General features: G+C 49.5%; 1 protein-coding gene across 10 annotated transcripts in view; it reads right to left on the bottom strand.

The window, feature by feature from the left end:
* DEPDC5 (DEP domain containing 5, GATOR1 subcomplex subunit) overlaps positions 1-20,259 on the bottom strand; it is a 55,016-nt gene that overhangs the window by 2,324 nt on the left and 32,433 nt on the right. For 5 of the 10 annotated variants that reach the window (XM_083478430.1, XM_083478434.1, XM_083478432.1 and 2 more), the window contains exons 27-42: positions 20,051-20,211; positions 19,253-19,370; positions 18,667-18,834; positions 16,179-16,398; positions 15,072-15,208; positions 13,884-14,007; positions 11,245-11,307; positions 7,865-8,016; positions 6,763-6,840; positions 5,414-5,546; positions 4,915-5,023; positions 4,515-4,739; positions 3,476-3,645; positions 3,007-3,178; positions 850-910; positions 66-148 (exon numbers count right to left, since the gene is read on the bottom strand). In XM_083478430.1, coding sequence (XP_083334556.1) covers positions 66-148; positions 850-910; positions 3,007-3,178; positions 3,476-3,645; positions 4,515-4,739; positions 4,915-5,023; positions 5,414-5,546; positions 6,763-6,840; positions 7,865-8,016; positions 11,245-11,307; positions 13,884-14,007; positions 15,072-15,208; positions 16,179-16,398; positions 18,667-18,834; positions 19,253-19,370; positions 20,051-20,211 — 2,174 coding nt within the window. The remainder of the gene's footprint in view (positions 1-65; positions 149-849; positions 911-3,006; positions 3,179-3,475; positions 3,646-4,514; positions 4,740-4,914; positions 5,024-5,413; positions 5,547-6,762; positions 6,841-7,864; positions 8,017-11,244; positions 11,308-13,883; positions 14,008-15,071; positions 15,209-16,178; positions 16,399-18,666; positions 18,835-19,252; positions 19,371-20,050; positions 20,212-20,259) is intronic. The other 5 variants (XM_083478431.1, XM_083478436.1, XM_083478438.1 and 2 more) reach the window with 1 other exon arrangement.

Raw genomic sequence — 20,259 nt, 5'->3', positions numbered from 1 at the left:
TCACAGGATGCTTTGTGTCTTGAGGGTCACAATCCCAGAAGGAGGGGGGGGGGAAGAGTATTCACCTGTGACATGAATGTACTGGGGTTTGTTCTCTGAAGGGAAGTTGAATGCAGAGGCAGAATATTTATCTTGCACAAACCCAAACCTAGAGAGAAGAAAACGTTGCAGAAGGAAATTAGCAAGGAATCGCGGAAGGGCTGTACCTTTTCCTGCAGAAGGGTCCCAAACTCAGGCCCCTGCAGCATCTTCAGGTAGGGCTGGGGAATGACTCCTTTCCTAAAACCCTGGAGAGCCAGTCTTGCCACTCAGGGGGAGCAGTGCTTAGCTAGATGGGCCAATGGAGGACAAGGCAGCTTCCTAGGATAGGGCAAGGGCAGTAGCTCAGGGGTAGAGATAATCTGCTTTGTCTGCAGAAGGTCCTGGGTTTTTCCCTTGGCATCTCCAGGTGAGGCCTGAAACCCTAGAGAATTCCTGACAGTCGGTGTACTGAATTAGGTAGACCCAGTGCTCTGACAAAGAGTAAGGCATCTTCTTCCTATGCTCCTAAGTGACAAGAGGAATGACTGCATTCTGCACATGAGCAGGAACCAGACAGCCTGCTTGCAGAAGGTTATATAAAGAAGAATAGTTGCATGTGGAGGAGCAGAGATGCAAACCCGGTTCACCAGATTACGAGTCTACTGCTCTTAACCACTGCACCACACTGGCTAAGACTCCTGTAGAAAACCTTATTGATCTCATTTCCCCATCCCTGATCACTCTCCCCACCCCCCCAACAAGTGACTGCCCTTCTTGTGGCTCAAGAGTTAAACAGACGCTCCTCAGCCTGCCCTCTTCTAGGCTTACCTGTGTGCGATCACCTCCTGAAGGAGATGCATGCGGTCCCAGTAGGTCTCTGGCTCAAAGCCTGGAAGAGAACAATTGGGTGACTTTCCAACCCTGCTAGCAGGATAGGATCAGATTGCACCTAAAGACGTCTGGATGTGTAGGGAGGAGGGCCAGGTTGTTACACCAGCCCTCCTTCCTTAAAACACATGCATGTGGGAGGGCCATAGCTTAGTGCTGGGACTCATGTCAGAAAGCAGCAGGGATGGGTAGGAAAGAGCCTTCTCCTCCTCTGCCAGAGATGCTGCTGGTCTCAGGGGAGACAGTATTAATACTGGGTGGAGGGAGGAAAAGGATGGAATCTCCAATGGCCCACTATGCCATATTTAGAGGTTCTAGTTCCAAGAGCTGGCAAGACTCAGGTTGGAGGCAGACAAATGAAGCAGATTAGCTTTCGTAACTGGGCACTCCCCTCTTGTTTGCGATGAGGAAGCCCCTCCTGCCTTTTGGCTCATCACCGGACAGGGAAAAGCCACCGGCTGTTCCCTTCCCTTCATGTTCCCAGAAAGCACCTTAAGTCTGAAATATTTTGGGGTGGGAGGGAGGTAACTATGGTAACAGTGGAAGCAATTGCACAGCAGAAGTTTGGATTATTCCATATTGGGTGTGGGGAGGGGTAGGCAGGCGGGGGTGGTGGAATGAAAGACGTGACCACCTGGCAGGACATTCATCATGAAGTCTCAAATGGCGAGGTGGACACTGCTTTAACACAGTCATTGCTAGAACAAGAAATCCATTTGTGGTTCTTGGGAGACTACAGCGCCCCACCTCCCCTTAAGAGTGTTGAAAGCTGCCAAATTCCAGTCTTCACCAACCTCGTGTTCTCTAGAAGTTTTGTACTACTGCCATTTAAGGTCCCCAACCCTAATCTGCAGGTTGCCATCTGATTGGATTTTATTCTGATCCTGATCTGATTTTAGGGTGTAATTTAATTGATTTCCTGATTTTATGTTAATGTGTTATACATTTGATGTTAGCCACTCTGAGCCCAGTTTTGGCCGGGGAGTGCGGGGTATAAATAAAAAAAAAATTATTATTATCATCATCACCATCATCATCACCCCCCCAGCCAGCATTATGATGCTGGGGATTGATGGGAGGTGTAGTCCAAAAGGAGATTCTGTCTCTACTGAAATGGCACCAGTAGATGCAGTAGAATGATCCGCCCTCAGAGGAGTGCACCTGCTGCACCTCTGTAGGAGTTGCTGCCCTAGGCTTCCTTCTAGTCAGGTGAGCAAGAGGCAGATCTGGAGGCAGATCATCTTCTCAGATCCTACATGCCAGAGAGCTGTGTCCTGGGTGCAAGAGGGACAGGGGCTCAGAGTTTTAAACCAGGAGGGGAAAATACAGCACCTCCAAAACGCCCCCACAGAGTATACACCAGATGACAAAAGGAGGAGGGGGGAGGAGGAGGAGGAGGAGGTAACCCATCAGCTTTTGGTGAAGGCAGGAACTAAAACTGGAGGAGGATCCAGAAGGAGGAGAAGCCTAAACAAATCTATGGGTAACTTATCAGGGAAATTAGGACACACACACAATAATTTAAGTGAGTGTTTTCCATGCCAATCTGAGACAGGGCAGGAAGGAGGGAGAGACTGACAATGAGGAATGCATGAGCACTGACTACCTCCTTGCCCAAATCCAAGCGCCACAGTGAGCAGAGTTTTGAAACTGAGCAAAGGAAATCTCCTCCTGTCACCAGCAGGTGCAAACAACACCTTTCCTAATTTAATTATTATGATTTATTTGTTAAAAAAATAATAATTGTATACTGCTGGTTCAAAAAAATAAATCAAAGCAGTTTACAGCAATAAAGCCATAAAACCAGACATGAAAAAGTTAAAACATACATCAATTAACCATTGCAGAAGTTAATTGGCCTGGCAGAACAGAAGAGTTTTCAGCAGGCATTTCAAAGCTGGAACGGAAGGCGCCCGCTGAATCTCTATCGGTAGAGTGCTCCACAAGACCGAAATTTCCCATGCACCCAACTTCAGATTCCACAGGACCCAAGCAGAGCCAAGAGCGACACTGCTGGGCTTTATGCCGGGGGAACAGGCCAGACCTTCCACTCTCACCTGAGTCACCAAGGTGCCACTGCCTCCCTCTCTTCCTTACCATCAAAGAGGTGCTCGGTGCCCTCCTTCACCAGGCAGCTAATGTTGAGAGGGATAAAGAGCTGGGCTCGAAGGGGGTCTCCGTACAAGTAACTGGGCAGCGCAAACGGGCCTTCGAGGACAGGAACCAGCAGAAACCCGCAGGAAGTGGCTTTGCGATGCCAACCTTGGACCTGGAAGGAGAAGGAGCAGAGCCACACTGAGGAAGAGAGAGAGAGAGAGAGAGAGAGAGAGAGGTAGAAAGGCCTAGAGGAGCTACTGGCCAGGGCCCATATGAGGGCACAGCAACACCACAAACTTGTGGTTTACGACTAAATTCTTCAGCAGGACAACGGAAACCTAGATAACTCCACAATTCTAGGTGTAACTACAGCAGTGCTGTTATTTCCTCGCACCAAAGAAACAGGCCCACCCTTCGACTCTCTATTGCCAGTTCTCAGCAAGGAACAGTCCTACCCAACCCCTCTCACCATCTCAAAGAGAACGGCCGCCGTCACAGCCATCCAGTGCAGCTTGATCTCGAAGGCGGCGTTGAGGGAGAAATTGCCGTGGTAGTAGCAGCTGCACCACTCCAGGCGGTCCGTGCGGTTGTTGATGTCCACGTCCAGTGTCACCGTCCGCTGTTCGGGCACTGTGGCAGCTGCCGTGGGTCAGGGAACCAGAACAGCAGGAAGCCATTAAGAGTGGGGGAACTACAAGGAGGAAGCTTCTAATGAAAGGCACAAGGGACCTTTGCTGAACAGGACTTATCTCTGAGTGAACAATGCAGAAGGGTCTCAGCAATGGGCCTGATTCAGTACATAAGGCAGCTTCCTATGTATGCTCAGCAGGGGGTGCTGGTTTTAGGGGCAGCTGTTTTAACCAGCCTTTTCCAACAGTGGACTGGACCCCTCAGAACAAGTAGGCTCTCCTTCACTGGGGGTTTTTAGATGAAGGTTGGATGGCCATCTGTCAGCCATTTTTTAGCTGTAATTCCTGCATCGCAGCCAATTGGACTAAAGGACCCTTGTGAGTACCATTCCAACCCTACATTTCTACCCCCTCCATTTAATGATTTAATGCAATTTTTATTGAGGGGGGGGGGAATCAGAACATTGGAGATGGACTACACCTAATATTATATGGCGGCAAGATGAACAGTTCGGTTAAGTAATATTTCACGTTCTGCCCGAATCGGAGATTAATTCTTATCTCTGTTTATTGGTGGTCTTGAAAAGTGAGGCCACAGGATATATTTGACCATCTAAAATGCCAGCTTCTCAGCCCCACTCTGAAAGCTTGTTAAAGTAGTATATTGCAGTTAGGTTTAGATTACCCAGCCCTACAATGTTCCTGCTGCCCTTGAGATGTTCTGGGCTACTTCCCCCAACCAGCATCTGGAAGGTGCCTGCTTGACAGTGCCTGGTTTAAACCCTCTCTTCCTCTTATGCACACATCATGAACTCTGTGGCGTTTCTGACAGCCGCAAGGGCTCAACTCTCCCCTGGCCACCTGCAGCCACCATCTCACCTAACAGCGCAGCTGCCTGGCTCCGTCCTCCAAAGCTGCGGCTGAAGGAGCTGTGCCTGCTGGCGTAGGAGGCCGGGCGGCTGGGTAGCCAAGGCAAAAGGAAAGCCGGGATCTCAGAGTGGAGGAGCTCCTCGGCCACGAAGGCCACCTCAAACCACTTCCGTTGGAAGGCAGAAAAGTCGTCCTTGGCGGCCGTGTGCCACATGGCTGGCTGCTGGATTCCCACTGCAGGAAGAAAAGGAGGAGAGATCCCTGTGAAATGGCGTGTTGCGTCAGCTTTGCAGGATGCCCAGAGCTACCATTGCAAGACCAGCATCCCTGAGGAAGCCCCCCCCCCACCAAACACCCACCCAAGCCTCCGCAAGGGGTTCAAGTTGCCTTTCACCACACATAGCCTGACCTCGCTCCTGCTCCTTGTCTTCCATGATCTTGTAGAAGTAAAACCCATAGATGAAGGTGCGAAGGGCCTCTCCTGAGGCATGGGTGATGAGCTGCTCGTCCAGCATTTTCTGCAGACAGAAGCAGGGTTAGAGTCTCCAGGGATGACAGGAGGGCACATCGTCTCCAGGGCCTGGGGGCCAGGCTCACCCACCATCCCAGTAGGGGTCCTCTCAACTGCACCTTGTATTCCACCCCCTTATGACTTGAGTGGGTGTTTATGCACGCATTCAGCACTATGGGGGGAAGTGAAGAGCTGAAAATATGGCGGGGGTGGGCCTCCGCCTTCTGCTCTTGAACACTGCCTGGGACCCCTCTGCCCATCGCTGAAGTCTTTTGCCTTTCCTACTGCCCAAGGGAGGCACTTTTCATGCCCATTAGCACCCTGGTAAAGCAAAGGTCTCAATTGCACCTGGTTCAGGGTAGCAAGCCACACAGGCATGTGTGCGCGCTCTTCTCACCTGCATGATGTCAATGGCCATGGCCTGGGTCTGCACCCCTTCCACCATGTTCACCAGCCAGTGGACCACCTCCGCGCTGATGAAGCAGGTCGGGGAGAGCCCCTTCTGTTCTGACAGCAGCTGGATCCCTGTGCTGAAGCCCAGCGGGAGAAGGGACAGAATGTTAACACAGGCAGGGTTAATATTGTTCCCCTTGCCAGCCCTTGACATGCAGGTGTATCCACTTGTGGTCTGCTTTTCTGGAGAAGGATACTAAGACTATCTGGGCTGGGGAAGGCTACAGTTCAGTGGCAGACCATCTGCTTTGCACGCACAAGTTCAATCCCTAATGGCATTGCTAGGTAGGGCTGGGAGAAAGACTCCTATCCAGAGAGCCACGGCCCGTCCATGTAGACGAACACTGAACAAGCTTGGTGTCATGAACCGGATGGCTGCAGAGGAGTGGTGGGAGGCACCAGGTTGGGAGCCACCGAGGGAAGACTGCTCAGAGCTCAGGGAGTGGTGGTGGGGCAATGATGAGTGGTCCGAGGGAGCAGACTGGAAAAAGGTGTCAGAGCTTAGTGAGCTGGAGGAGTCTGTGACAGAGAGCAGTCCAGAATCAGAGGCAGAAGAGGAGGCTGGAAAGAGTGGGGGGGGGGGAGCAAGAGGCAAAGCTGAATCAGGCTGGCGAAGAGTCACGAGTGTCTTCCCCTCCTGCTGCAACAAACTCTCTTCCCGCCTTGTCTCCCAGAACCAGGAGAGGCAGTAAAAGGGCAGAGAGGAGGTTGGTTGAATGCACGCAGGCACAGTCTCCAATTGCTTGGGAAAAGCCCTGGAGAGGAGGGGACTTAGATGGGCTGAGAGAAGGCAGGGACTTTCAGTCTTGGCAACTGAAATTCATGGAGTAAGACCAGCAGGAATGAGCTGCTCTGTTCACTAGGCCTGACACTCAACCAAGTCTGTGGAATTCGTGCTTTTGGTAATAACGAGTTAACTCCAACTCTTTATTACTGACTGGCACGCTCCTGCGACACTCTGTTTGAGGCTGCTTCCCAGTTACACCGGCCCTTTATTCAGAAGCATGAGGACTAGAAACCTTATTTTTAGGGGCAGGGCCGTAGCATCTGCTTTGCAAGCAGAAGGCCCCCAGGTTAAAGTTCTGACAGCATCTCTAGGTAGAAATGGGAGAGACAACCCCCCATCTGAAACCCTGGAGTCTCTGCCAGCCAGTGTGGACAATACTGAGCTAGATGGACCCATGACCTGACTCTGCACGGGGTAGCTTCATGTTGACTGCCTAAGAGGAGAGAGAGAGAGAGAGAGAGAGAGAGAGAGAGAGAGAGAGAGAGAGAGAGAGAGGTTGCCCTTACGTGGGGTGCTTCATGGCTTCAAGGATCTCTATCAAAGTAGAGGATGAGGTCAGGGAGCTTGCTGAGGATGGCTGAGAGCTGCAAAGTTAAAAAACCCAACACTTTATAAATATATTTAACCACCAGCTCAATTTGGCTCATTTCAGGCAGCCTTCCCTAACTACTTAAGGCCCTCCAGCTGCTTCGAACGTAAGAAAAACCTGCTGGATCAGGCCAAGCGGGGGTGGAGTGGGGAGTCCGTCCTCCGCTCCTCACAAACATGGAGGCACAGCAAAGCCATCATAGCTAGTAGTCATCAGTAAGCCTCTCCTCCACGAATTTGTGCAATCCGCTTTTAAACCCAGTCTAGGTTTGTGGACTTCACTGCCTTCTGTCCCATAGTTTAACTAGCTATCTGCTGCACGAAGCAGGACTTCATTTTCTCTACCTTTGTCTCTTTCCTTAAGTCTCTCTCCATTATCAAAAGTCTGTTCTCCTTTCAAGGCCATGCCAGGGCTTTTGGAAAGCAGGAGCCTAAACATCTACCAGCTTCTGTAATTCAGGTACAGTTGCTCTGCTGCCCGTACAGATTTTACAAAAAGTTAACTCTAGACAATATAGCTGTGTCATCTCAAGTCTGGGACAGCCCGGGAGATTTATTTTATTACATTTATTTCATAAAATTTATACACTGCTTGATTTGTTTGTTTTTAAACCTCTCAAAGCAGTTTACAAAAAAGACGATCAAGTTATCAATCAGAAAAACAACCACAATTTAAAACATTCAAAAAGTTAAAATAACAATAAAAAACAGATTAAAACTTGCACCGACTCTCTAAACATCTGGAAAGGCTTGTCTAAACAAAAAATGTATTTAAGAGGTGCCAAAAAGAATATAGCGAAGGTTTCTGCCTGATCTCAAGTGGCAGGGAGTTCCAAAGTCTAGGTGCTGCCACACTAAAAAAAAATAAATCTATTTCTTACAAATGAGGAACAGTTGTTATGTGGCACAGTTCCGCTGATCAGAGTGGCCGAGTGGGAATGTATGAGGAAAGGTAATTTCGTAGGTATACAGACTAGACAGGCCCACAACGAGCCTTCTTACCTGTGGCAACCGGCTCACCTGTTCTCGACGGAACCAGATGTGGCAGATCCCTGGTCTCCTAAGTTCTGGGAGCTGGCAAAGGCTTGGCTGATGCTCCTGTCTGTGGACTGGCTTGCGTTGCTCAGCGCAATGCCTTCAAGAGTGGCAGGGGCTGTCTGATCAATCGAGACCTGAGGAGGAAAAGAAAGGCAACTCCTCTGTGGGCGCAATTCATTTATTTAATTTAGCAGCATTAATATAAACCGACTGATATTGAAAAGCCATATATAAATACGACATAAAAACCCAATAAAAGTTGTTGTTTTTTAATAACCTCAGAGATACAAAACATGAAAACAGTATTATAGAAACAGACATTCAGTAATTTCAGGTTCCAGTCTTCTGGATCAGGGAAAACCTGGGCAGGAAGATTAGACTTTAGAAGACACCCGGAGCAACCAATACATGATGCTTTGCCTATGGTAGAAGGAAGGCATTTCAGAGTGCTGGGAAATGCCCATTTTGGAGTCACCACGCTGTGGTATTTTGTAGAGCACAGCACCACAAGTGCAATTCCCCAGACCATCATCGAAAGCACATGGCTGCCCCCAAAGAATCCCGGGAACTGTGGTTTGCTAAGAGTGTGGGGATGGCCGCTCTGTGGCCCCTTCCTCATTCCCTGGAGAGGAATCCTGTCGCGAGGTGATGAGAGGCCAACCTGTCTGGCAGCGGAGTTCAGGGTCCACAGAAGAACATTAAGAAGAGCTCGGCTGAATGAAGCCAAGAGACCATCTTGTCCAGCGCCCTGTTCTCACAGGGGCCAACCACATGCCTGTGGGGTTGGAAACCTGGAAGCAGGACCCAGGCACCAGAGCCCTCTTCCCTTCCCGAGGTGTCCAGCAACTGGTCTCCAGAAAGCACTGCTGCCTCCAGTTCTGCTCCTTTCTTGGGACAATTACTGCTTCCTCTCAGCTCATGGGAAGTGTTTTGCCTTTCACAACCTTACTGAAAAAACCAGAACCCTGGATTACGAAATTGTGCGAGTTGCCTCTTCTGTTTAAGATAAGCCCTCAAGAGAGCCAATGCAGTGTAGTAGTTAGTATGTTGGAACTAGGATGTGGGAGACCAGGGTTCAAATCTCCACTTGACTATGAAGCTCACTAGGCGTGTGACCTTGGATGGGCCAATCATTGCCTCGTAGCCCAAGCTACCATATTTTTCGCTGCACAAGATGCACCGGACCATAAGACACACCTAGTTTTTAGAGGAGGAAAACAAGAAAAAAGAAAGCAACGCAAAGCCTCTTGAGCGAAGAGTTGCGCTCAAGAGGCTTTGCGTGGCTATCCCTGAAGCTAGAAAAGCAAGAGGGATCGCTGCGCACCGATCCCTCTTGCTCTTCTGGCTTCTGGGATAGCTGCGCAGCCTGCATTCACTCCATAAGACACACACACATTTCCCCTTACGTTTCAGGAGGGGGAAAGTGCGTCTTATAGAGCGAAAAATACGGTATCTCAAGGGCTGTTTGGGGGAGGGGGTTAAAAGAGGAGGTGAGGAACCATGTACGTCACCTGGAGCTCCTTAGGAGGAAAAAAAGGTGGTTTGAAACGCAATAACATAAAATTTGAGTTTTCGGTGAAGGGGAGAAGAGCTGAGATGTTCTCCTCCTCCTCCCTTCTGACCAGTCGGGCTTGCAGCTTGTGTGATGACACAGAACGTTCCCCCCCCCCCCAAGGACTGTAAAGTGGGACGATCCAAGGGAAGGCTTGGGAGTTGCGGTGGAATGAACAACAAAGAACCTTCTGGAAGGAATGCGAGCCTCAAAAGCCTCCGCGTCAAAACGAGGCCAGCTGCCCCCAAAACGGATCCCATCTGCTGCTAACAACACAGTATGTCAAAGCTTTGGTAGATGAGGCACTGGGGTGCATGTGCACAAATGAAGCACTGAAGGCCTCAGCCGGCAGCGGGCTAAGGGAAGAGAGGGAGCCATCACAGTCCAAATTAAGGTCTTAAAATTAACGATTGTCTTGAGCATCTATGAATCTGTTCCGACGCTGAGCAAAACTTCCATCTCATTTCACAAGCAATCGTTAATGGATACCGTCCTCCTAATTCCTTTGAAGGTGTGGTTCAATGGTAGAGCATCCGACTTGGACCTGGGAGACTAGGGCTCAATTTCCCACTCGACGACAAAGGTCACTAGGCCTGGCCTCAGGTCTGTTCCTGCCTGACCTACCTCACAGAGGTGTTGTGGGGATTCAATGAGGAAAGGGGGAACCATGTACGTCACCTTGAGCTCCTTGGAGAAAAAGGTGGGAGATGAAGGCGACAAACGAATAAAATCTCAGCCGCTTTCAAAACCCTCCACCAGCATCTCTAAATCAGAGTTCCGAGTTGAGAGACAATCTGTTTTTTGTTTTCCCAGAGGCGTTTCAGTTCACACCACAGTCAGGTGATTTGCAACCTTCATTATCTTTCTGAACACAAGAAACCCTCTTCAGGTTATTTAAGCAGTTATTTAAGTTCTATTGACTCTTATTTCACTTTGCAAGAAGGCAACAAAAAACGATTAAAAAGGGAGGGTGGGGGAAAGAAGAACAAATAGCGTCATTGCAGCCCCCTCCCCGCTTGGGGACGGATGGTTTCCTGCAGGCCCAGCTTATGTGACACCTCCCCGCTGCCCCGCACTTCACACCCTCACACTCTCCCCCCTCACCACCTACATGACACTGTCTCAGCAGCCAGGAGGAACAGATGCTCTGCTTGGAATCGCAGAGCCAGCCTCGCCCTGGATCCCCTCCAGCCTTCTCTGAAGAGGAACGAACAGCTCTCATTATATATTAACCGGTACTGCATGTTCCCAATGGCACTTTCATCCTCCCTCCCTCCCTCCACCTCCTGCAATTCCAGCATCCTCTGCCTCTCAAAACCGTTAGAAGGAGGTCACGCACAGAAAAAAAGGTCTTGCCTGGCTGCAGAGGACGGTGTGAGCCTTCTGGGATGCAGAATCCTCAGGGCCCAATAGGAGAGAAGACATCAGGCCAGTGGCCCATCTAGTCCAGCCTCCAGTTCCTCAAGGAGGCCAACCAGTTGCCCCTTCTGGGAAACCTGCAAGCCAGGGATGAGTGCAAGACAAGTCTCCCTGTGGTTTGCAGAAACTGGCATTCAGAAGCATCACTGCCTTGGACTGTGGAAGCAGAGCATAGCCGTCATGGCCGATGGCCACTGATATCCTTATTCTCCTCTGTTGTTTTGTCTAACCCTCTTTTAAACAATCCCAGCATCACTGCCTCCAGTGGGAGGGAGTTCCATAAGCACCCAGGAAGAGCAGAACAGAAGTGGTAGCAGAGGGAGAGATAATAGGGCTCCGCTAGAAAGACCAGCTGCGCCAAGGGACAGCAGGGGCCTGTCAGGAAACTGACCTGCGTGTGGAAGGCAGATGCTGTGCGTGGGCTCCGGACATACTCCACAAAGAAGGTCCCATCCTGAAGGCATCAGAGCAAAAAGCCGTGGGTGGCAGCAGCAGGAACAAGATGGGGGAGGAAGACACACGTTTGTGCAGAACTGTCACCATCAGGAAGAGGAGGAAGGGCAAAGGAGGCGGCAAGGAATGGGGAGGAAACACCTCCAGCACCCAGAGAGGGGCCTCCCCCAGGGTGAAAAGTGCAAGCACTTTGAAGCACCGCATGCCGGGCCAGGAGGGCTTCCACACCCTGAAAACAAAGTCATTAGGGATCCATGCACCCTGGGAATCAAAATTCTGCAGCATGCATGACCTCTGCATCTTGAATCTGCTTTGCTTGCCACGGGAAGAGCGAAATGACACAGATACTTCTTGCAGGCATTAAACATCTAACTCCACCATTCCTCTGGTGTCTGGGATTTCGTCAGGCATCTCCCACATGCTTTCCTCTCAGGCATGAGGGCTAGAAACTTGCCCTTCAAACAAACGGACAAGCAAGCAAGCAAGCAAGCAAGCAAGCAAGCAAGCAAGCTGAGATTCCAAGCAAACCAAATTTTGTGCTCAATCCCTGTCCACATTCTGGACTTTTCCACTGCCCTGACCACAAGGCCCTAGCATAACAGCATGGGGGCTCTTAATTTCAAGAAGCAAGGAAGGTTGCATAGCAATGGGAAGGCATGCAAAACACGCCCGCTTTCCTGCAAGCACATCATCCATTCAAAGTATGGGGAAGGGGCGCAAGCGGGTGTCTTTCCTGGAGCGGGGAGGTCTACTGTATGTTGCCAAGGGAAACCCACAAGCAGGACATGAGTACAACAACAGCGCTCTCCCCTTCTGTGGTTTCTAGCAACTGGTATCCAGAGGCATTTACTGTCTCCACCAGTGGAGTGAGAACATAGCCTTATCCCCCTCCATCGATTTGTTGAATCCTCTTCCAAAGACTCTCATAAGCTGTTGGCCATCATTGCCTCTGGAAGTTTAACTCTTGTGTGAAAAAGGACTTTCTTTCACCCATCCTGAATTCTCCAACATTCAGTTTCACTGTATGTCCATGAGCTGCAGCATCTCTCCTTGCCATGCATAACTTTATTTCTCAGTTTCACTGGGAGGGTGGTGTTTCTCCAGGATTTTCACATGTGATCAGGAGAGGCCTTTGCTCCATGATGGTGCATCTAATGCCTTTCTTGGTGCAGCAGTTTCCTAGATACACAGCCTGGGTCTTAAGAGCCAAGGTGACTCCTAGCATGGTGTGACTAAGCAGGGGAACTGCATTAACTCCATCTTAAACCTTGCCTGAGGCTACTTTGCCAGTTGGTAGCAGAAGCAAGGCACTGGGTTTCAGCTTCAACCCATTCTCTGCAATACTGGGATAATAATGCGATGCACTTTTAGAACTCCCAAGAGCTCCAATCCTCTGCCCTTCATAGAATCACAGAATTGTAGAAATGGAAGGGACCCTGAGGATCATCTAGTCCAATGCCCTGTATTGCAGGACTATGCAGCTGTACCCATATGGCAGTGGTGGCCAAACTTGGCCCTACAGCTGTTTTTGGACTACAACTCCCATCATCCCTAGCTAACAGGACCAGTGGCCACGGATGATGGGAACTATAGTTCCAAAACAGATGGAGGGCCAAGTTTGGCCACCACTGCCATATGGGGATCGAACCTGCAGCCCTGGCACCACCACGCTCTAACCAACTGAGCTATCCAGGCCGACGATGTTATCAGAAAAGGCATAAAATGCCAGCACATTCAGCTTATTTTAATTTCAACCTGATTAACTGCTCCGCACTGCCGATAGATCACACTGAAACACCAACGCAAAGGACGTTCAGCACGGCGAACATTTACAAAGGCTTGGGAGGACGGCCGTCCGACGTCTTTTCCAAACCGGCTCCCTGTTTCACACCTTCACCCTCTCTCCTTTAAAGGATGCACAAATCCAGTTAGCCTGGCTGACCCAGAGAAACTCCCCCTCCACCCGTGTTTTTGTTAAGTTTTGAAGAAGCCAGTGTAAAACCAAAGCAAAAACACAGCAGCTGGACCAAGCCAAAGGGACTGGATGGATTCTGCTGAAGCGGAAGGGCTGCAAATAGTTCCTCACAGACCCTCGTTTGCACAAGGCTACGTACACATGTAAGAACACAAGAAGAGCCTGCTGGATTAGGCCAATGGCCCATCTAGTCCAAAGAGAAGACAACCACAAGCAAGACCTGAACGTAGCAGTGCTCTCCCCACTTGTGGTTCCTCAGTGTACTGCTTCTGACAGAGGAGGGAGAGTACAGCTATCACTGGCTTGCAGCCGCTGATGGTCTTGTCCTCAGTGAACGGGACAAACCCCGCTTTTAAAGTCATCCAAACCGGAAGCTGTTACAGACACCACTCAAGATTCCTCATTGTGTCTCTTTACATTTCCCTGGACGGTGTGGTCAAACCCTCTGGAATTCCCTCACACAGACAACAGAGTCATGACCCCGCATGGAGTGAGTGAGGCTGCAGCTCAGCCGGAAGAGTTAGCAGATGGGTCCATGCCAGCAACATGCATGGGGCAAACGTGGCCTCTTTGAAACCAAGCCCCAGAGGCCGTGTCCTTACCTTGCGTGGACTGTCCACATACGTCGGTGTCATGGCCATGCTGCTGCTGTTCTCGGCTGGCTGGCTGGAGCTCTTCCCAGCAAGTGCTGCTGCTGCCGCTGCTGCCTGCTGCTCTCCCAGGGTCCTGGAGAAGAAAGTGCAGGCAGAGGGATGAACTCACACTTCTTATTTGCGGGAAGTAACCACAAGAACAGTTTGCCTGCCCACTCATCCCTTTCAACCTGCATGTGTGTTTCTGTGCGGAATGTGGCTTGTTGCACAAAGTCACGTCGGTTGCTCTGGTTCAGAAATTATTGATCTGATGTGGAGAGATCTTTCCTATATGTGGAGAGATCTTTCCTATTCTAATGAATTCAAGAGGGTTCTGGAAGCTTCTCTGCGTGATACAAACAGGTGCAAGCTGGAAGTTTCTAGCTGACACATAAGTTCCTATGCTGCCTAGAAACAAGCAGAAGGTTCATGATGTTTGGGTTATTCCTTCAGAAAAGCTGAGCACAGCTGGCTTAAACTGGTTCTGTTATCTCTTTCTGTCAAGGTCACGCTGACTATAATAATAAGGCCAGAAGGAGCCTGGGATTCACTCTTTTCTATCTCTCTTTCCTTCTGGTGTGGTGTTCTATATATAGTATGCTTAGTGTTAAGGTTTTAGTCTTATTATAAGTTATTGTTAAGTTTAAGTCAGGTCTGCTGCAACTGGATTTCTTATGGACAGTGCCAATCCTGAATGTATTGGATTTGTGACAGTTATGCTCATTTGCCTTCCAGTAGCAGTAAAGGTCTGCTGGATGGAATATTAATTGCCTCTAGTCTATGCCTTTGGGAACCCAGCAACGTGTTTTAGATTTTACTCTGCTAATTATATGCTGGAATTTGCTCTGGATCAATACGAGTAGAATTCATGACACTCTTTGAATAAACATACATAAATTTATTATTGTTAACATAATAGAGAGATAATTTAAGGATCTTTACAATTTTATAATATGCAGAGAATAATATGTGTTGAAAAACCGGAGAGAAAAGCTGAGGGAAGTCTGGGGGTGGGTGGGAGGGAGGGAGGGCTTTTCTTGGGGAGGGGGGAAATGAAGATGATATGTTTTTGATAATTTGTTATGTCGAAATTCTTAATAAAAACTATTTTTTTAAAAATTCATGACACTCAACACATTGCTTAGTGTCCCAACTCACTTTTGGCTGGCTTCCATCTCCAGCAGAGCCGAGAGCGCAGAGGTCCCCTTCTTACCCAGAGGGGGTGGCCCGGACGGTTCCAAAGAATGAGCGGAAAGCGGACCCGCCATCTGCAAGCCCTTCATAGTGGTCCCTTTCTAAATGGAAAGGGATCATTGGGGGGCAATGGAAAGGAAAGAGGGGGAAACACAAAGAGAAAACAAAAAGGTAACAAGAACACCGTAATCTGACTTATACTAAGTCAAGAGTATTGGTCTGGCTAGCTCAGTACTCCCTACACTGGCTGGCAGTGGTTCCTTAGTCTTTAAGGCAGGGAGTCTGGAGATGCCAAGAGACTGAACCTGGGACTTTCTGAATGCAGACCCGGTACAGGAGTCTCCCCAGTTATGTGTGTGTGACTCGCATGCGGCCATGCATACGTGCAGCACTGGGAAATCATTAATCGGTTTAAACTGCAAAATGGCGCAAAAAGAGCGGGGAAATGGCTAGCCTTGGCAACTTCAATCCCATAAGCCTTTGCACTGACCTTTGAGGCCTGTGGAGAGTTGGGAGTTTGAGAATGGTTTGTAGGGAGTGATTCGTGCCAGTCTGGTAAGTGCTGCTGGTTTTTGAAAGGGTTTTTTTTCAAGGGTTTGCAGAGGTTTTGAGAATGTTTCCGGGCTTTTTAGAGGCTGTTCCCCACTATACACAATTTCATGCACATGTGCGTTACCTGGGAATGTAACTCCCACGTTGTGGGGAGAGGCCTGTACTCTACCATGGAGCCACAGGTATTAAGTCACATGACATTTCAGTAGCTCTTCAACTGTAGGACTGTGATTAGAAAAATCCCTCCTCAACTCAGTCTCCACTAGGAACATGTTACATCAGTTTTATACCTGTTTGACTCCCATGAGTATTTTAATTTGGCAAGGGTGTGGAGAAACAGCTCAAGTGGTACAAAGACTGACGAGCATCACGAGCAGGTAGGCTTGTGAGGGAGCCGGGGCTGACAGCAGCTCCCTGCCAAAAGTCAGCATGCTGGCCACAAGGTCTAGATACGCCTTGAAGAATGTGTGAACGGGCCCACAAAAATTCACAGAGCGCTGGCTCAGGTCACCGGCTCACCCGGATCATCCGGTCCGACCGGTGGCGCCTGCGGATGCGATTCAGCCCCTCCACAAAGCGGATGAAGCCATCTAGGAGCTGCCACTCCTCCTCGTCCGAGCGAGCCTTGCCCCCGTAGACGTCGCAGTGCGCCTCACCCTCCATGATGCGCTTGGTGGCACTGATGCAGGCCGGCAGCAGCAGGAAGCGAGTCCGCCAGAATTTGAGCGACTCAATGAGACTGGGGGGAAGCCAAGCGGGGTGGGGTGGAGAAATACATGGAAATCATAATGTGTGTATGTCTTTGGACAATACAGTGGTACCTCGGGTTAAGAACTTAATTCATTCTGGAGGTTCGTTCTTAACCTGAAACTGTTCTTAACCTGAAGCACCACTTTAGCTAATGGGGTCTCCCACTGCCACCGCACCACCAGAGCACAATTTCTGTCCTCATCCTGAAGCAAAGTTCTTAACCCAAGGTACCATTTCTGGGTTAGCGGAGTCTGTAACCTGAAGTAGTGAAGAGTTTGGATTTGATATCCCGCTTTATCACTACCCGAAGGAGTCTCAAAGCGGCTAACATTCTCCTTTCCCTTCCTCCCCCATAACAAACACTCTGTGAGGTGAGTGGGGCTGAGAGACTTCAGAGAAGTGTGACTAGCCCAGGGGTCTGCAACCTTTAAGACAAAAAGAGCCACCTGGACCCGTTTCCGAAGAAAAAAGAACTGGGAGCCGCAAAACTCGTCATTATAAAAATAACTTTTCTGTCACTTTATTATTTCTTTGTTTGACCCCTCAGAAATACTCCTCCTCATAGAAATAAACGTTAAATTAACAAGTTACCTTTTTGTGTGTGTGTGTTCTTCACTCCCCTTCAAAACAGTGACCAGCGTACATGCCCCCTTTCAATGCGGTGACCAGCGTACATGCCCCTTACAATGTAGCAGGAGGGCGGGCGGGAAGGTGACATCGGGACGGTGCGTGACTAACGCACGCACCGCCCCCATGCGACGTCACAGCCAGTACAGCGCCCGCCACAGTGGGGAGTGTCGGGGCGCACAATGCGCCTCCTCCCCTCGCTAGTATCCGCCCCGGAGCCGCAGCAAAGGTGTAAAAGAGCCACATGTGGCTCCGGAGCCGCGGGTTGCAGACCCCTGGACTAGCCCAAGGTCACCCAGCAGCTGCATGTGGAGGAGCGGGGAATCAAACCCGGTTCACCAGATTACGAGTCTACCGCTCTTAACCACTACACCACACTGGTGTCTGTAACCCGAGGTACCACTATAAAGGAGATTCCAACTAAAGATTAGGAAGAACTTCCAGGTGGTGAGAGACATTCGACACTGGAACAAGCTCCCTTGGAAGGTGGTGGACTCTCCTTCACTGGAGAAGAACAAGAAGTTGGATGGCCATCTGTCAGGGATTCTTTGGCCGTGATTCCTGCTTTGCAGGATGACCCTTCCCAATTCTAAAATTTTCCGATTCTGTGTCATGTACAGAAACGTCTGCCAAGCTGCTCAAATTGAGTTAAGTATCAGTCAACCAACCTTGCAAACATACTTTACAGATTTCTACACCTCTTCCTACCCATCTGTGCTCACCCCTTGCAGCCTGGCAGAAAAGGAGGAGCCAAACTCTCATGCTACTTCAGAGTTTGGGTGCCAGGAGGGGATGCTTCCTAGACATGTGGGGCAACCATGCAAAGGAGCTGCTGGCCAGCCTGCAGCCCAGAGGTCCACATGGCTCCCTCTGGCTGCACACAAGAAGATCCTCATTGAAGCATCTCCTTCTCAAGCTTGATGCAGGAGCTGCAGTGGCTGTATTGGGTTGCTGCCACGCTCTGGAGACCAGAGTTGTGGGCTTCTTTTTTAAAAACAAAACAAAATAAAACAAGTCTGTTACACTAAAAAAGATGCAGAGCCGTCACAAGCAGAACACACACAAATCCAACACAAGTACGTTTTCCATGCAATATAGGGAGCCGCCAGCCAGACACAGACCAATTGCCCAAATAACTAGGAGAAAACAAGCCTAAAAGTATCAAAAGAAACACTTTTATGTTGCTTTAGGAGTTCATCCTATTCTTCTGAGGAACTGATATCGGACACAGCTGGAGATCAGTGTTAAAAACTCAGATATATAAGCTAGGTACCAAATGTCTCCTTAAACCAGTTGCCAAAACAGAAGTTCTTGTTGCCATTTTGTGGCCGGACGGCTCGAAAGTCCTATTTTTCAATGCAACTTTTTGGTTCCTGAAATTTGTTCCGATCATGCAGATAAAATATCACAGGTAGGATTCTATAGGATGTGTTGTTACGTGTGTGAAAACAGGGAAAATCCAAGGATCCCCAGGCAAGCACCTCCAGATGGTGGAGACGTCAGGCACCATCCTGGCACTCAGGCATCTTCACTTGGTCGCAAGTGGCCAATAGCCAGGTGCAAAATGCGCCTGGTGAATTTCAAACGTGCCTGGAGAGCACCAGGTCACTGAAGGCTGCTCAGCACTTACCTGAAATCCTCTGAACCTGCGGAGCAGATGTACTGGTCCAGGTAATTCCACTTGTATTCCTCTAACCTCTCATGGGAAAACTCAACCCAGCAAGAGACAAACTCAGAGTCAGAGTGGGAAGGGCACAGGCTGTAGGTGTAGTTTATCTGGGCTGATTCATACGGATACCTAAAGAGAACAGAGAAAACCTTGGCAGCTCAAACCCACAAGCTTTTTTGTTCTTATTTTTTTAAAAGCCAAGCAGCTAGTCCACATTGGCACTAGAGTTCCATCTGAAGATCAATACCCAGAAGATCACCTCACCCCCTATATATAACGAACCAAACACTGTGCCTTGTAGGAGAGGGACTTGTTCCGTCATCCAAGATGGAAAGGAGAAGCGTGGGAGGCTTGGAAAGTGTATGGCTGGCAACGCCCCTTGCGCTATGGTTCCCAAACCTGGAAACCTCATGCGAGGGATTCTGACAGGTGGGTGGCACAACCCACCTCTCAATCAGATTTGACAGAAGGAAGAAAGGATGGATTTTGGCCCACAGAGCCAAAAAGGGTTCCTCACTCCTGATCTAAGGCTGCCGAAGTTACTCACTTTGGCAAATACCGAGTGACGGTAATGATTTTGTCCTTCAATACCACTTTGTGGAAGGTGCGGCCCATGCTCAGCCAGTACTGGTCCTCCTCTTCAGCCCGGATTCGTGACACGAGGCCTGGTTTGTAGGAAGGGTATCGTAAATATATATATATATATATATATATCAAATATATCGTAAATAAATATATATACCGTATTTTTTGATCTATGACTCACTTTTTCCCTCCTAAAAAGTAAGGGGAAATGTGTGTGCGTCTTATGGAGTGAATGCAGGCTGCGCAGCTATCACAGAAGCCAGAACAGCAAGAGGGATTGCTGCTTTCACTGCGTAGCGATCCCTCTTGCTGTTCTGGCTTCTGAGATTCAGAATTATTTTTTTCTTGTTTTCCTCCTCCAAAAACTAGGCGCGTCTTATGGTCTGGTGCATCTTATAGAGCGAGAAATACGGTATATATCAAAGTGGTTTGCAGCAATAAAAACACAGAAGCATTTTAACTCTGTACAGTAGGCTGCTTTCTACACATGCATGCACCGCCACCATCTCTCCCCTCCATCCGGCAAGCCAGAGACACAATCAGAGCTCAATGACACATCCCAGCCAGGCAAAAACACTCCAGGAGGGTGCAAAGCAAGGCTGGTGAGGGGTGTTGCACAGGCATAGCCTGGGAAGAGGGCTGGTCTCCCACCATTGCTCAACTGCATTTCCAAGTCAACCAAGGGCTAATCTGAACTCATTAATCTCCCTCCTTAAAATGGAGGAGGAGGAGGAAGAGAGGGTCTTGGGCAGGCTCTCACCTCTGCTGTACAAGGGGCTGCTGCTGAGAGGCGGCTGGACGGCTGCAGGCGGCTTCTGAGGCTTGCTTTGCACAATGAGCTGGTAGCCCTGCATAAGCCTCTGGCATATGAACTCCTCAAACACTTGCTGGGCCGTCATCTGCACACCTTCCTCGTCCCTCCTGAGAAGGGAAAAGGCGGGCAGTGAGTTAGTTGTCCCTACCTCAGGC

This window comes from Podarcis liolepis (assembly GCF_965112155.1).
Source record: "Podarcis liolepis genome assembly, chromosome: 15".
Lineage (NCBI taxonomy): Eukaryota > Metazoa > Chordata > Lepidosauria > Squamata > Lacertidae > Podarcis > Podarcis liolepis.
The sequence above is the reverse complement of the archived record's forward strand: the minus strand, read 5'-3'. Positions and strand labels throughout refer to the sequence as shown.